Raw genomic sequence first — 16058 nt, 5'->3', positions numbered from 1 at the left:
ACGCCCCTCCAGCCCGGGACACACTCTACGGGCAACGACCGGGGGCGTGGTGATATCTCCATTTCTTCTTCACTCATTGCAATGATCAACAAAAGAAATGCAAAAAGTACTTACAATCACTCTGATTTATACAGAAAGAGAGGGCAAATACTCAAACTCAAAGCAAACGACAAGCGGGCAGAGCGATGACGAGCACGTCCTTCCCACACACGGCCGAAAGCAAAAAGTGATTTGTTTACCTCCCAGTCGCGCGGCGCGCGACGATTCGGACAAAGCAGTAACTACCGTTCTCCCTTGTTCGAAGCTTACGACCGTTCCAGCTGCCGCTAGCTACTTCCTATTGTTAAAGGACCGAGGGTTTGTATACGTATCGGAACAAAGTACTTATAACGCGTCCTGACACCGGAGATGGTCATCAGTCGCGAGTTGTTGTTGGTGAGAGAAACAGCTAAAGACCTCTTCTCTCCTTTCGAAGTAAGTATTTTCTCCAAAGTTAGAAATTAAGGCCAAATTTAAAGCTTTAAACAGAGGGTAATGAAAAGGGTGGCCAATGCAGTGCAAACTTCACCAAAACGCTTTCGAAATTTCTACTTATGATTAAATAACTTAGAAGATTGACGCCATCTCGATGTTTGCGGAATCGCTTGTGTCAACAACATGATATTGTAATGATACAATTAAGTTTGTTATACTTACCTGGCAGATATATATATAGCTGTATTTTTCCGAATCCGACAGAAATTTAAAACACTTACGACACACGCAGTGGGAGTCAGGTGGTTAGTAACCCACCCATTCCCCGCTGCTGGGAGGCGGGTATCAGGAATCATTCCCATTCTATTCATAATTTTTATTTCCACTGTCTCCTGAGGGGAGGTTGGGTGGGTACTTGATATATATCTGCCAGGTAAGTATGAACAAAACTTATTGTATCATTACCAAATATCATTTTGTTCATGAAACTTACCTGTCAGATATATATAGCTGAATCCCACCTTTGGTGGTGGGAGTAGACAGAATAGAAGATTTTAGGAAACATATATATGCAGATAATTGATATCTGATTCCTTACCTGTTAGCATAGCTGACTTCGTGGTTACTGCCGCATAAGTCTGCTTGTGCTACTAGAGTTGCCAGCAAGGTAGAGACCTATAAAGCTGGTGCACTCCAGATGATCTGTCAACAGGGGCGAGACCACGACGTGACTAGACCATTGACCATACAAATGAGGGCAACGAAGTAAAACCAAACCACCTGGCGTAGCCTACCAAAAGTATCCCACATAGACTAGCTAATAGAAGGGAGATCCGCCGCAGGCGGTCAACCCCACAACCATAATCACAAGTTAAAAACTCCCCTAAACCATTAAAGGATAGGATGAGCGCTACCTCCTGCCCCAAAACAGTGTCTGCAGCGACGTATGGTCCGATGCGAGTAATAACAATTTTCGTATGTTGCTTTCACCTCCCGCAGGTAGTGTGAAGCGAACACCGAATTGCTTCGCCAATAAGTGGCGCCCAAAATATCTTTGATTGCCATATTTTTTGTGAAAAGCCACCGAAGTAGTAAGCAATAGCCCTCAACTCGTGGGCTTTCACTTTCAGAAGCTCCATGTCACTTTCACTACACTTTTCATGGGCTTCCTTAACCGTACTTCTTAAGAAGAACGCCAGTGCATTCTTCGACATCGGAAGATCTGGTTTTTTCACAGAGCACCACAAGTTCTCCGAAGAACCTCTGCATGACTCTGGTTCTCTGCAAATAAAAACTTGAGAGCCCTGACAGGACACAGGACTCTCTCAGCTTCAGGTCCCACTAGCTCCGACAACCCTTTGATCTCGAACGTCCTCGGCCAAGGTTGGAAGGGTTCTCGTTCTTTGCTAAGAACGTAGGACTTAAGGAACAAACTGCACTATGATCCTTGAACCCAATATGCTTGCTTATGACTTGAATTTCGCTAATCCACTTCGCCGTCGCCAGAGCGGTTAGGAAAATGGTCTTCTTAGTAAGATTCCTAAGCGAGGCTAAATGGAGCGGTTCAAATTGACTCGACATGAGAAACTTCAGTACCACGTCTAAGTTCCACGATGGTACTTTAGGTGGAGAAACTTTCACAGTCTCAAATGATCTAATGAGATCATGAATGCTCTATCATTCGCTAAGTCGAGTCCTCTATGCCTGAAGACCACAGAAAGCACGCTTCTGTAGCCTTTAATCGTGGGAACGGCTAGTTTCGCTTCTTCTAAGGTGAAGAAGGAAATCTGCTATCTGGCTCACAGAGGTTGAGGTGGAGGAAATGCCCTTCCTTCTGCACCAACTTCTAAAGACAGCCCACTTTGATTGGTAAACTGCGATTGAGGAGGGCCTCCTTGCGGTGGCAATCGCCGTTGGCCAACAGGTCTTGAAAAAAAAAAAAAAAAAAACCCCAAAAAACGCTCTGGCCAACTTCTTGATAGTCTGAACGCAGTCAGACTCAGAGCGGGGAGGTTTTTGTGGTACCTCTCGAAGTGGGGCTGTCTGAGTAGATCTCCAGAGGGGCAGAGTCCTTGGAAAGTCTACTAGGAAGGACATCACTCGTGAACCAGTCGACCGCTGGCCACGAAGGGGGCGATGAGGGTCATTCTCGCTCCTTCTGATGCAGCGAACTTCCTCATTACTTCCCAGAGGATTTTGAATGGGGAAAAGCGTAAATAAATGTCTAGTCCCGACCAATTCCACAGTAGGGCGTCTACTGCCACTGCTCCCGGGTCCAGAAACTGGGGAGCAATACAGCGGAAGTCTCTTCGTTCGGGAAGTTGCGGAAAACGTCCACATGAGGACGTCCCCACAGCTTCCATAGCGCCTGGCATACTTCCTGATGAAGGGTCCATTCCGTCGGCAGAAGCTGTCCTTGCCGACTGAGAAGGTCCGCTCGCACGTTTTCCACGCCTGACACAAATCTTGTCAGAATCGTGACGTTTTGCGACTTCGCCCAAATCAGGATATTCTTCGCGATGGCGAACAGAGAAGGAGAGTGAGTTCCCCCCTGTTTCCTGAGGGTATGCCAAGGCTGTGGTGTTGTCCGAGTTTATCTGAACCACTTTGTTGGAGACTTCCTCTTGGAGGAAACATTAGAGCAAGGTAAAACCGCTGAAAGTTCTTGTAGATTTGATGTGCCAGGATACCTGTTCCCCTCGCTCCAGGTGCCTGGACACTTCTCTCCCTCCCAGTGTTTGCTCCCCAACCCGTGGAGGAACGCGTCGGAGGACAACACTAGGTCGGGGTTCCGAAGCTTGAGCGAAAGTCCTTCCGCAAGCTTCTTTGGATCCAAAACCACCATTTGAGGTGCTTTTTCACTTCTTCCGTCAACAACAAGACCTCTTCTAGATCCTGTTTGCGTGACCAATTGCTTGAGAGGAAGAACTGAAGTGGTCGGAGGTGCAACCTTACCCAGAGAAACAAACTTCTCCAGTGAGGAAATGGTCCCCAGCAGACTCATCCATTCCCTCACCGAGCATGTTTCCTTCCCTAGAAAGGCCGACACTTTGTCCAGGCATTGAAGTTGTCGCCCCTGGGACGGAAGCGCCCGAAAAGCCACTGAGTCCATCTGAATCCCCAGATAGGACTAAGGATTGAGAAGGAGTCAGATGCGACTTTTCGAGATTCACCCAGAAGTCCCAGGGACCTCGCTAACGACAGAGTCGTGTGAAGGTCCTTCAGACACGGTCTTGCGATGAGGCTCGAATAAGCCAGTCGTCTAGGTAGAGAGAGATCCTTATTTTCCGCAAGATGGAGCCACCTCGCAACGTTCTTCATAAGAACGGTGAACACCATCGGCGCCGTGCTGAGACCGAAGCAGAGTGCCCTGAATTGGAAAATCTTCCCTTTCAGGACAAAACCGCAGGTATTTCCTTGATCGGGGATGGATGGGGACGTGAAAGTATGCGTCCTGAAGGTCTAAAGAGACCATCCAATCCCCCGGTCTTAAGGCTGCAAGCACGGATTGAGGTGTTCTCCATCTTGAACTTCTGCTTGGTAACGAAGCGATTTAGATGCTGAACATCCAGAACGGGGCGCCACCCCCCTGACTGCTTCGGCACTAAGAACAGACGGTTGTAAAACCCCGGAGAACTCCGGTCGAAGACCTGTCTTCCACCGCCTGCTTCTCGATCATTTGATCTAGTAGATCGTGAAGCACTTTCTGCTTTTCTCCCTGATACGAAGGAGACAAATCCTTTGGTGTCGAAGACAGCGGGGGTAACTCAGGAAAGGAATTCTGTACCCCTTCTGACGATGTCCAGAGACCAAGCGTCGGCACCTCTCTCTTCCCAAGCTTTCGCGAAATGTAGAAGCCTGGCTCCTAACCGGTGGCTGAAGGACTTCCCTCTCACTTCTTGCTCTTGGAAGGAGTGGAGTCTTGCCTCTTAAAGAAAGGCCTCTTCCTCGAGGGGCTGGCTTCGACGAAGAAGCGGATCGAAAGGGCTTCGATTTCTTCAAAGCAGAGGACCCAGAAGACGAAGTAGTAGTAGGCTTCCTAGATGACTGTGCCAGAAGGTCGTTGGGTTGCTTTTCTCCTGGAGACTGGCCGCTATGTCCTTTACCATAGACTGGGGGAAGAGATGTTCTGAGAAAAGGAGCGAAAAGAAGATCCGCTTTTTGCGCTGGTGAGACCGACTTTGCAGTAAAATTGCAAAAAAAGTGCTCTCTTCTTAAGCAGTCCCGTGCTGAAATGAGCAGCCAATTCCTCAGAACCATCCCTGACGGGCCTTGTCCATGCAAGATTATACACTGGACAGCTCCCCCAGACTGATGGAATCAGAACTCCTGGACCTGGCATCCAATACTCCTAGGCACCAGTCAAGAAAATTAAAGACCTCTAGTGTCCTGAAGAGGCCTTTAAGGTGAAAGTCTAACTCACTATGCGTCCAAGAGACTTAGAGGAAGACAGAACAAAAGATCTTCTGGCGCATCCACAATACTACCAAAGTCTCCTGAGCTGAGGCTGGAAGCTAACTCCGACGTTTTCTCCCGCCTCATACCACATACCAGCTCTGCCACAAAGTCTTGAAGGTGGGTTAAAGCGAAAGAAGTCTTGCCTGAAGCTTTCTCTTTTTCCATCCAATCATGGACCTTTCGAAAAGCTTGCTTCGTAAGAAAGCGACTTCTTCATTTTCACAAAGCCCGAGATCTTAGTAGCTTTGGATGACGAAAACTGAGAGGGAGGATACGTGGAGCTTCAGGTTGGAAAGTGTCTGCAAAGACTGACTGTAGCAACCTGTAGTCCGTCGAAACTGGAGCAACTGCTGTTCTTCGTCCACTTCGACGAAAGCGTCACTAATTTCCTCTTCAGACACTGGAGAAGTCGGAGGAAGTAAAGAAGAGTCACGAGCTTTCTCAAAAGAGAAAGAGCGGCGAACAGGAAGAGTTCACCGCTTCCGCTTGCGCTTGCGGAGGTGGAAAACTGACGTCCAGTAGGCGCGCGCCTTGGCGTCCGAAGCCAATCTACTGGCGCGACTGAAGAAAGCGCGCTCGACCGCAACAGGTGTACACCTGGCGTCCCACTGGCGCGCGCTGAGCGTCCACTGGTGCGCGCAGATAGCGTCCACTAAAACGCGCTGAGCGTCCAATGGCGCTCCGCTTACCTTGCACCGAATCACGCTCGGCGTCCACTAAAGCGCGCTTGACTTTCACAGAAGCGCGCTCGGCATCTTTAAAGGACTAAAGAAACGCGCTTCTTATCAACAAGTTTCGTAGCAGCGGAAACAACGCTTCACGAGAGCGAGAAACGAATTTCTCGCCTCCTCTAGAAAAAAGTTGCTGGGGGAGCAGAACGAACTCTAGAGGGAGACCTCAAAACGGAGAGAGAGACGAGCGAGGAGAGGGAGAGGGGAGAACGCCTCGACCTCTTCACAGGAAGATTATCATCCTTCTTACGGCGACGTGGAACAGTCTCTCTCGAAGAAAAAACATCTCGAAGTTGCTGCTGAAGAGACTGGAGAATCTTGCTTGTAGGTGAAGCCTCCTTTTCTGGGGAGGGGCTGATCCTGTGAGCAGGCGAGTGGCGAGGGGACGCCTTCTTCCTACTCCCAGGAACCGCCACTTCACGCACCTTAGAGCGACGGCGGCGCTCGAATGAAACATCTAGGAAAGACTCCGCCTCCGAATAATCCTTACGCTTCTTCTGCGGAGGAAAAGCAGCAAACGCACTATCAGGCGACGAGCAAAGTTCCGGAGAACAACTTGGACGTGAAGCGTCCCGAACGCGAGCCGTCCTTTTCAGCGGACGTGATGCGGTATGAGAGCTCCACCCCTTGCGCGGGGGAGGAAGCTTCAGAAGACGAAAAGCACTCCTTGAGAAGACGTGCACGCGCACGCTCCTTGGCAGTCTGGGTAGGTTCGTCAGAAGCTGCCGAAGGCACGCCAGATCGTGGGGGTTCCTCGTAACCCTCCTTCGACTTTCGACATGCTCTCTCCCCGTAATCTGGGAGTCAAGCAGAGGTCTAGGTCTAGAGGCGGAATGAGGCCGATCTGACGCACCCTCCACTACACAAGGGGCACTTTCACTGCACTTCTCTTCACTTTTGCTCTCCAGAGCTAACACCTTTTGATTCTAAGTTACGAATCGATTCAAGAGAATTAGCGATAAAGTATTACCTTCTACCGACACTGTTTCAGGGGTTTGGCAGGGGAGGCAACACTACAGGGTAGGAGCATAATCTACAGAAGGAGGTTAGCAGGAGAATTAATTAAAACTTGCCTACCTGAAACACTCCTGGAGGAAGACCTCCTTAACCTATCTCGCTCAAGTTTCTTAAGATAGGTTTCATACGCCCTTCCATTCCGACTCTGTTAATCTTTCACACTCCTTACAACGACTTTCAAACGTACATTCATTCCCCCTGCAAACTTTACAAACCAGAATCCCAATGTGGGTCTACTGAAGCTTTGCAGTAGCCCTACCTCTACCATTCCGGACAATAGAACAAAATCTAGCGCTAGCAGAACTAGACCCTGACATCTTGATCAAAGAAAAATCAATACCAAATTCAAATCAATCCAAAGTCACGTGTGCCAAGCCACCGATCCAATTCAAGACCACCAAAGAAAAACCAAAAGGGATACTCAAGTAGCATAGTAAGTTTCCAAAAATCTGGATGGGGGAGGTGCTGCAAACAGGTGTTTTCAGCACCGGCGACAGAAAAATTATGCATAGAAAATGGGAATGATTCCTGATACCCGCCTCCCAGCGGCGGGAATGGGTACTAACCACTGACTCCACTGCGTGTGTCGTAAGTGTTTAAATTTCTGTCGGATTCGGAAAAATACAGCTATATATATATCTGACAGGTAAGTTTCATGAACAAATTCCCATTTCCTGTGATAAATCCACACACCACTTGTACCCATAGAGGCTGGGGCACTTTCATCACAACAATCGGAAAACGGTCCCCGGCCACGACGTTTTCAAGGAAACTACTGTTTTGGTAGAAGACGACGACGTAGCGTGCACTTGATAATTATTTAAGTAAATAGTAAAACATCAATATTTTACATATTTATGATGATTAATTTGAAAATATTTGTTATTGAAAAAGTAACTCGATTCCTGACTCAAATTTAAGTAATTATTTTTCGGAATTAGAACGTTCCTTTAAGCCCTGTATTATGACGTCACAATCTTGACTTTCGTACCTATTGTAAATGAATTGCTATACTCAACTTTCTTGCAGAACAGTTTACCAGTTATTCATGCAGATTGTTTTCAGCTATTCATGTAATTGTTATAATCGTAATGCGCATATATATCTTTATTATTTACTTTTTGGATATACAGGCAGTCCCCGGGTTACGACGGTGTCGGCTTACGACGTTCCGAGGTTACGACGCTTGTCAATAGACGTTATTTCCAGGGTTACAACACATGTTCCAGGGTTACGGTGCCTACAACGCTCATCTGGGAGATGAAATATGACACCAAAAATGCAAAATAATCAATATTTGAAGGTTTTTTTTATGAAAAATGCCGTAAGAATGCAGTTTATGTAGTTTTCAATGCACCCAAAGCATTTTAAAAGTAAGGTTTTCTTAGGATTTTTGACGATGTTCTGGCTTACGACGATTTTCGGCTTACGACGCGTCTCAAGAACGGAACCCCGTCGTAACCCGGGGACCGCCTGTATTAAGATGTTTTACTGCCGTAGTGTGATGCAATCGCTTTCGATCCCTGGGCCTCTGTCTGTTTTCGCACCATAAGAAATTAATGGGGCCGAATTTGCAATGACCAGAAAGTCGTTAAAAGAGGAAAGTTAGAATTGAGGTGAATATGTTTTGATTGAGAAAAATGCAAATTTATACAATAGCTAGCTTGTAAAAAATACTTGATTGACAACTAAGCAGCATACCTATTATGGGTTTCAGAGACAGTGCAAGCACGTTTTTTGGCAATATTTCTGTAACGAGCACTCATATCCAAACGAGATTTTGCTATAGTGTATTACTCCCAGTGCTGTAATTTATAAGGGTATCGTGAATCATTAATCGTAAAGAATAACGACACTTGTCCTACCCTCTCCCCCCACCTCCCCACTGCCACCCCTGTCCTTCTTCCTTCCTTCACCTTCCCTCCTCTCTCTATCTGTTGCCAATTGGTATGTGTTCACCCTCCAAACTGGGTATAAGACTTACACAAAACGTGGAAATTGGTGAAATTAGCCTATGTATTTGAAGTATGTATATATACATGAATATTAAAGCAATTTTATCATTATTGCATTACTATGACAACTAGAATTCATGGAAACAGTTTATAATAATGCATCGGCGTATGTGTGAAGCTCCACTAATGTGGCAACGACGATTTTGCCATTTTTAGCATGCAAACATTAAAGGTTACATTTATTTCTGGCATACAGTTATTAAAAAAATCAAAATACTAATATAGACTCAAATCAATGAAAAGTGCTAGCAAAAAAAAAAAAATATATATATATAATCCACTAATCGTCGTTTGCTCCGCGATGGTTTTCAGCAGCCAGAAGTACAACAAGGTTAGAAACATTGGATTGTATCCACTTTAGAAATATCTGTAATTTTTCGGGGTAATTTGGTTGCAAAAAAGGGATAATAGACATGAATTAAATAAACATTTTGAAGTAACAAAGTAAAGTTAAACTAAATAATGAGTAAAGTAAACAATTAAAGGAATAAAGCTTTGCATCTCATAAAGAGTGTCGTCGTCTGCTGCTCGTAACTGTGTTTGTGGAGTGAGCGCTTAGGAACCAAGAACAGCAACGTGGTTCAAGTGCAACTTGGAGTGGATTAAGACCAATAATGTGTATAATTACAATCAAATAAGCACTGTGGAGTTTCAGTTGTGATGGCAGAAAGGATAAAACCACCGATTACGAGGTAAAAATTAATTCAGTTCAAACCATGACCCCGGGAATAACAAGTTTCATACTTTCACTAATATAGGCAACAAAATGTTGTTTTATTCTCCTGATTACAACTGCAATCTTGAGAAAGATCAATAAACGTTACATATATACGGTAACATTGTTCAAATGAGTGCTGAGATTAGACTGGCCAGCCTGACGATAGCTGCCATATTGGATTTCAAAACTGCCTTGAAAACATATTTTACGAAGAGTGTCACATGCTTATTTTAGTTCATATGGGGCTTTCATATATCACATTATGTTGACAAAACTTCAATCTTTTGAATGGTATGCTTAGAGTTGTAATTGTATTCTTGTTTCACCAATTAAATATTGAGTGAATAAGACCTGGCCAGCGTGATGATGGTGGATCGTCCATGATTGTTTACCCTAAGAGACGGTTGAGGAAGGCAATTTGGGATTAAGAGAATATGAATGGCGGTATGGAAAGAGGAATGAAAGGGGTCGTAGATGTACACAGTAGAAAACCTTGACTTAAGTAATGCCTACAGTGTACAGAATGAGGTGTGCTGCTGCCACTAACCCCTACGAGGGCAACAGGTTAAATAAAAATTCTTTTAACTCAATCAGCCAAACGGAATCCCGGCCATAAACATTGTTCTAAAAAATGAAAGAAACATTAACGAAATCAGCAATAACAGCACAGGACGTCCTAATAAAGGCATGGTGCTACCCAGCACCTGTGACAGGAACCCCTAATGATAACCCTCACACCCCTGTCCTGGCTACCTTTAACGCTCTAAATTAACCCTAAGATGATTTAAACCAATTAACCTGCCATTTGCAGTCGTTTGATTGGGATAAAATTCACCTCAGAGAGTCGTGCCAGTCGCTCTGAACGACGAGAACGCTGCGTCCTGCTGCCATTGGGACCGTCCTTTTGTTTACATCTGTGCAGTAGTGCCACATATCGAAAACCTTTTGACCTTATTTATATATCTAATTTATATTTTAAGGCATTAATTATCATAAAAATTAGAAAATTATAATTACATATATATAATTTTTATTACATAATACTTTTTAAACATAACTAATAGATTAAACCCCACAGTTCCATTTATTTGTGTTTGATTTAGAAGGTTAATGTGTAAACACAACTGGTAATGAAAGCTGTTCGCTAAGTACTTTTAAAAGTATTATAGATTATCTTATAGTATACATAACATTCTATTGACGAAAATAATAATTAATATTTAATAATATAGAGTATATTAATGATTTAATATGGTTTCATGAGCGAATCAGCATTACGTGTTAGTTTTATTATTTTATTTCGTAAGGAACGTTCATCTTAGCAATACGAATTGCAATGAAAAATTACAATAATTCACTCATTGCATTTTTGTTTTTCAAAATGTTTTGGCTGTCAAAGGGCCACATGAATATTACTTATCGTTATTTAGTATATTATATATATTATATATATATATAATATATATATATATATATATATATATATATTAGATATAATATATTATATATATTAGGTACAATATTGTATATAATTTTAGTGCGTATCGAAATCAAATTGATTTCAAATACGATTATTGACTTTTTTTAAAAGTAAAAAATGGTCGAGACGAAAAAAGATGCGTATATAGTCACTTAGAAAATAAGTGAGACTATGGTAAATTTTTGTACTGTATTATTTGTAATAAATTGTTTACGATTACTTTGAGGATAAGTGAAATTCTGGTAAACGTCTTCAGTGTATTATTGGTAATAAATTAGTTATAATTATTTAAATGTTAAGTAAAACATCGGTCACCAAATTGTCTGTATTTTAGGACGATGTTACAAAATTAGGCTTAAATTATTTTAAATATGAAAGATATTTAAATTTGTGTGTGTAATAAACAAATATGAATACAGTTAAAAAAAAATTTCAATGTCGTAACTTTCAGTTAAGTACATAGTTTATTCTTTAATATGTCTACTTTTAGCAATTTTTTTTATTCTATTTTATATAATTCTTGTTCTAGAGGCATTTGACATACTGCTCTTAAACTACGCAAATCCAAAGAAACAACATTTAGAAAAGAACAGAAGACAGGTTTAATGAATAAACAACACCTTACAAAAGCAACAATTTTATTAACAACTTTGGATAAAAAGGTGAAAACAAAGTCAGGAAATAACAATATTGCAACTAAGGTGCACATAGACTAGATTTGATGAATATCGTATTGGGCAGCTGGGGACTACCCCACCTTGCTGTAGTGGGGGGTTGGGGGTGGTGGTGATTTAGGAGATGAAATGTGGGGGGTTGGGGGGGGTGGGGAAAGGGGGGGGGGGGGGGGGTGGGTGGGGGGGATTGTTTCGTGTGGAATTTGGGGAATTATGACGTTGGGGAAATTAATAAATATGAAAACATTGACGTGGGTCTAGGGGAGGTATTGCTCTTATGAAAAAAAAAGGGGTACTGTAAATACTACGTTTGGGTGGGTCTAGTTTTTGGGACTTTTTTTTAGGGTGGGTCCTATTTTTGGGGTCAATACTTTTTGGACTTTTTCGGGTAAGTCTAACTCTTCGAATAACGCTTCCCCAACTGCCCAGGGCAAAAGGCATTTTAAAGATCAGTCAAGGGCATCAACTTATATATATATATATTCTTTCTTCAGCGCCTGCGGTGATATCCGCAGTTAATGCAGACTGGGTGGTCGGAGTACCACCCGAAGGCGCCATAGCCGCCCGTGTAGGCGCCGTAGTCCACGTGATCGTTACCCCCACCGTACCCTCCTCCGTGGTGCCCCGCCTGCCTCTCGTACCTGTCGGAGCCGTCGGGTAGAAGGACGTCTTCGTCGGCGCCCTCTGCGTAGGCAGCCTGCGGTTGGGCGTAGATTGGCACTCTCTCGCTGGCTTGGCCCTCCTGCAGGAAGCCGTAAACGGGCGTCCTCTGCTGGCTAGCCTGTCCCGCCCTCTCCTGAAGGCGTGAATACACGGGCGTCCTCTGCTGGTCAGATCGCCCCTCCTGAAGATGGCGCGCGAGATAGGCCGATGCTCTCTCTCCCTCTCTCTTTTGTCTCTGGTCCCGCTGCAGGAACAGGTGGCTAGGTTGCTCGTAAGGAGCGGGGTCGTAGCGCCCTTGCCTCACGTTACTTGCTACAGGAAGTGCAGCTAAATAAGGAACTGAAGAAGGAGCATCGTCAGAAGGAACAGATCTGGCGTGCCTCACCAGCCTGATGTCCTGTAGAGGGATGGCTATGTAGCGAGGTTTGGCCTCTACAGAGGCCAAGGCCGCTAGGGCCACCCAGAGTACCTGTAGAAGGGAGAGAGAAAAATACAGTGAGAGAGAGAGAGAGAGAGAGAGAGAGAGAGAGAGAGAGAGAGAGAGTCTTTCTCTCCCCCTCTCTCTACAAATAAATGAAATATAGGTCTAAGAATAGCTACCTCCCTGAGCCATAACAGATAGAGAATGTTAAGTAAGTTATCAACAGATTCTCCATAAATCATCCACCTTTTCATCTCCATCCTCTTCTCCATCGTATTCTCCAACATCTCCATCGCCTCCTCCATCATCTCTCCGCCTCGAGGAAAGTGAAAACAATAATAGACTTTCCCTTACGAAAGAGAGAAGCCATCTTTGCCAGTTCTCCTTGAGGGAAGATCTCTGTGTATTTAACTTTCTCCTCCCCGTTGGTGTGGGAGGAGGGGGAAAATTTCTCCTCCTATTGGTGGGGAAGAGGGAGAAGGGGAGGGAGGAGGTGTTTGTGCACGTGTTTGTGTAGCTGTATGTAACGTTTATGTAAACTTAACAAACGGTTGTCCGTTCACTCTTGTGAGCTTCGTGTTGTGTGTATGTTTCTGTACGTATTCCCGTGTGTGTATGCATACGTATCTTGGTGTATGTACGCATTCCAGAAGGGAAGGAGATGTCTGTGTATGCGTTTGTGCATGAGTACCTGTATGTGATGTTTGTGTACTTGTATATAATGTCTTAAATTGTGTCCTGTCAACTTACAGTTGAGTAGAATGGTTCAAGGTACCTGTGTACATTTATGTACGTTTCCGTGTGTATACGTGTGCAATGCGTATATATAGACGTATTTAGGTGTATGTATACATTCCCAATTAAATAAGCAACTTATTTATACAAATACATCTTCCAGAATGACATTAAAACAAAAAAAGTAAGCATTTTATGAATACATTACAAGTCACAAATCCTGCGCCATATTTCTACCATTCCATCAACAAAGGCTACATGACGACCACTTTATATATATATACATATATATATATATATATATATATATATATATATATATATATATATATATATATATATCATATGTGTGTGTGTGTGTGTGTTGTTTCGGATTTTCCAACGGCGAAAATTTAAATATTCAAATAGTCTCCCCAATGAGCCTTTTTGCATGAATTATCATCCACTTTTGAAAAGTATATGGCTGGCTTTTAAAAGCATTATCGCTCTAACGAGCTGGTTGATGCGTTTTGCTTATAGAGAGAGAGAGAGAGAGAGAGAGAGAGAGAGAGAGAGAGAGAGAGAGAGAGAGAGAGAGAGAGAGAGAGAGAGAGAGATGAGGCTGTTTCCACCTTCATTCTCATATAAACTAAGTTATTGCTTCGCTTTCTAGAAAATTAGAAAGTTAGGGAACTAGCTGGGATTTATTATTTTTTAGTACTACTTGAAACGCTTCATTAGCTGCGTAGGCTTAGGTCCAAGTAGGGAGCTAAGCTAGGCTTCGTTATTTACTTTTTTTAGATGCGTCACTTGCTGTATAGGTCTAGAGAGTTGTAGAAAGTTAAAAAATTCGCGTTTCTGTGTCAAGTGGTTTCTTTGCACAGTTAATTTAGCTTTCTTTTCACTCTCGCGTGACTTTGTAAGTCTAGGGAGTTAGACAATTAGAAAGCTAAGCTAGGCTTCGTGTGTTTATATATTTATAAAGTCGGAAGAGCAGCTTTCTCTGCACCTTTGCGTCTGTGTAAATTTATCCAACGAGTTACAGTGAGTTTCTTTAGTCTCTACGAGATACGAGAAACTTTCCAAGTCTTGGATATCAAAACGAGTTCTCTTTTGAGTTAATTTATGATCTTAATCCTTTCGAAAACGTAAGATTATCCTGAAGTTTTACGAAGGATTAATCCATTTTAAGAAAAGGAATTAATTTGTTTTTTTATTTCAAGTATTGTTAGTTAAATTACTTTGTTGGAAGTCAAGGGTATTTTCCATTTTTTTTTTGGAAGAAGAAGAATGATGTCACTCTAACTTCTTAAAACAGAATTGAAAGCTTCTTTAATCTTTTACCTCTGTATAGTAGTGGGTGTAGGTGTAGAGTGATAGATTGAATGTATATATACACACATATATAATGTGTAGGTTGAGATGGACTGTAAATGTCCATCTGCAACACCATTGGTCTAATTGCTCCGACAGACTATGGGTGTAGCAAGAGTGTGTGTATATATATAATATATATATATATATATATATATATATATATATATATATATATATATATGTATATATGTATATATATATATTTGTATATACAGTATATGTGTAGATTGAAATGGCCTGTAATGTATTTACAAAGCCATAGGTCTAACTCTATGAGCCTGTGGGTGTAGCAAGAGTGAATGTGTATATATAATATATGTATGTATATATATAATTTGTAGGTTGAAATGGACTGTGATGTATTTACAAAACCATAGGTCTAATTTCTTCATAAGCCACAAATAAACACCTTAGTACATCTTCACAGAACCACTGACTACTTTCCCTCCCCCCACAACCACCACCACCGACGCCCCCCCACCCATCCCCCCAAAACTCACCAATCTCAGAGCCATGAAGTGCACTCAAGCGCACACACACACAAACACAGTTACAGAAGCAGAATGATGTTGACTGTATGTGGACCTTGAGGGTTGTGACAGAAACGGTGTGGGACCCTCGCCCTTATATATACTCCAAGGGTGAAATCGTCGAACGAACGCCGTGACGTCACGGCCAACAGCTGCTGCTACCATCGTTGTCAATTTAGTGGAGCTTCACACATTCGGCGATGCATTTACAAACTATTTCCGTTAATTCTAGTTGTAATAGTAATGCAATAATGATAAAATTGCTCTAATATGTATATATACTACAAATAGATATGCTAATTTCACTTATACCATGGTTTTGTGTAAGTCTTATACCCAGTTTGGAGGGTAAACACATACCAATTGGCAACACTGGGCCTGCTACTGCTCTTGGTTGCCTACGAACTTTCATTTTCGATCTCGTAGCTCGTGTTATCGACGGTGATTTGACGGTGATTGACAGTGACTGATGGCGTTTTTAGACCCAGGATTCCATCACCGAAGTCTCATTGTAAATAAAAGAGTATTTTGAGAGTTAAATAGCAATACTATATAAACTTTAGAAAAACTGACTTTTTAAGTAGAAAAACTCTGGGATTCAATCACCAATGTCTCATTGTAAATAAAGAGTTTTTGAGGGTAAAATAGCAATATACAAACTTAAAAAACTGACTTCTAAGGTAGAAAATTTTTGGGATTCCATCAACGAAGTCTCATTGTAAATAAAGAGTATTTTGAAGTTAAATAGCAATATATAAACTTTAAAAAAACAAACTTCCTAAGTAG

General features: G+C 42.6%; 2 protein-coding genes across 2 annotated transcripts in view; both read right to left on the bottom strand.

Annotated features, from left to right (window-relative positions):
* The window catches only part of LOC135203710 (proteasomal ATPase-associated factor 1-like), a 28216-nt gene extending 17886 nt beyond the window's left edge, over positions 1–10330 (bottom strand). The window contains exon 1 of the mRNA XM_064233610.1: positions 10249–10330. Coding sequence (XP_064089680.1) covers positions 10249–10304 — 56 coding nt within the window. The 5' untranslated portion in view covers positions 10305–10330. The remainder of the gene's footprint in view (positions 1–10248) is intronic.
* A 1434-nt stretch (positions 10331–11764) lies between these two features.
* LOC135203708 (uncharacterized) lies at positions 11765–15369 on the bottom strand. The gene is made up of 2 exons (XM_064233609.1): positions 15243–15369; positions 11765–12699 (listed from the first exon to the last, which is right to left on the bottom strand). Exons 1-2 carry the CDS (start codon positions 15255–15257, stop codon positions 12058–12060), a joined length of 657 nt encoding a protein of 218 aa, XP_064089679.1. The 5' UTR covers positions 15258–15369; the 3' UTR covers positions 11765–12057.
* Between the last annotated feature and the right edge of the window lie 689 nt (positions 15370–16058).

The sequence above is a fragment of the Macrobrachium nipponense genome, chromosome 36 (assembly GCF_015104395.2).
Source record: "Macrobrachium nipponense isolate FS-2020 chromosome 36, ASM1510439v2, whole genome shotgun sequence".
Classification (NCBI taxonomy): domain Eukaryota; kingdom Metazoa; phylum Arthropoda; class Malacostraca; order Decapoda; family Palaemonidae; genus Macrobrachium; species Macrobrachium nipponense.
This window is presented reverse-complemented; position numbering and strand designations above follow the sequence as displayed.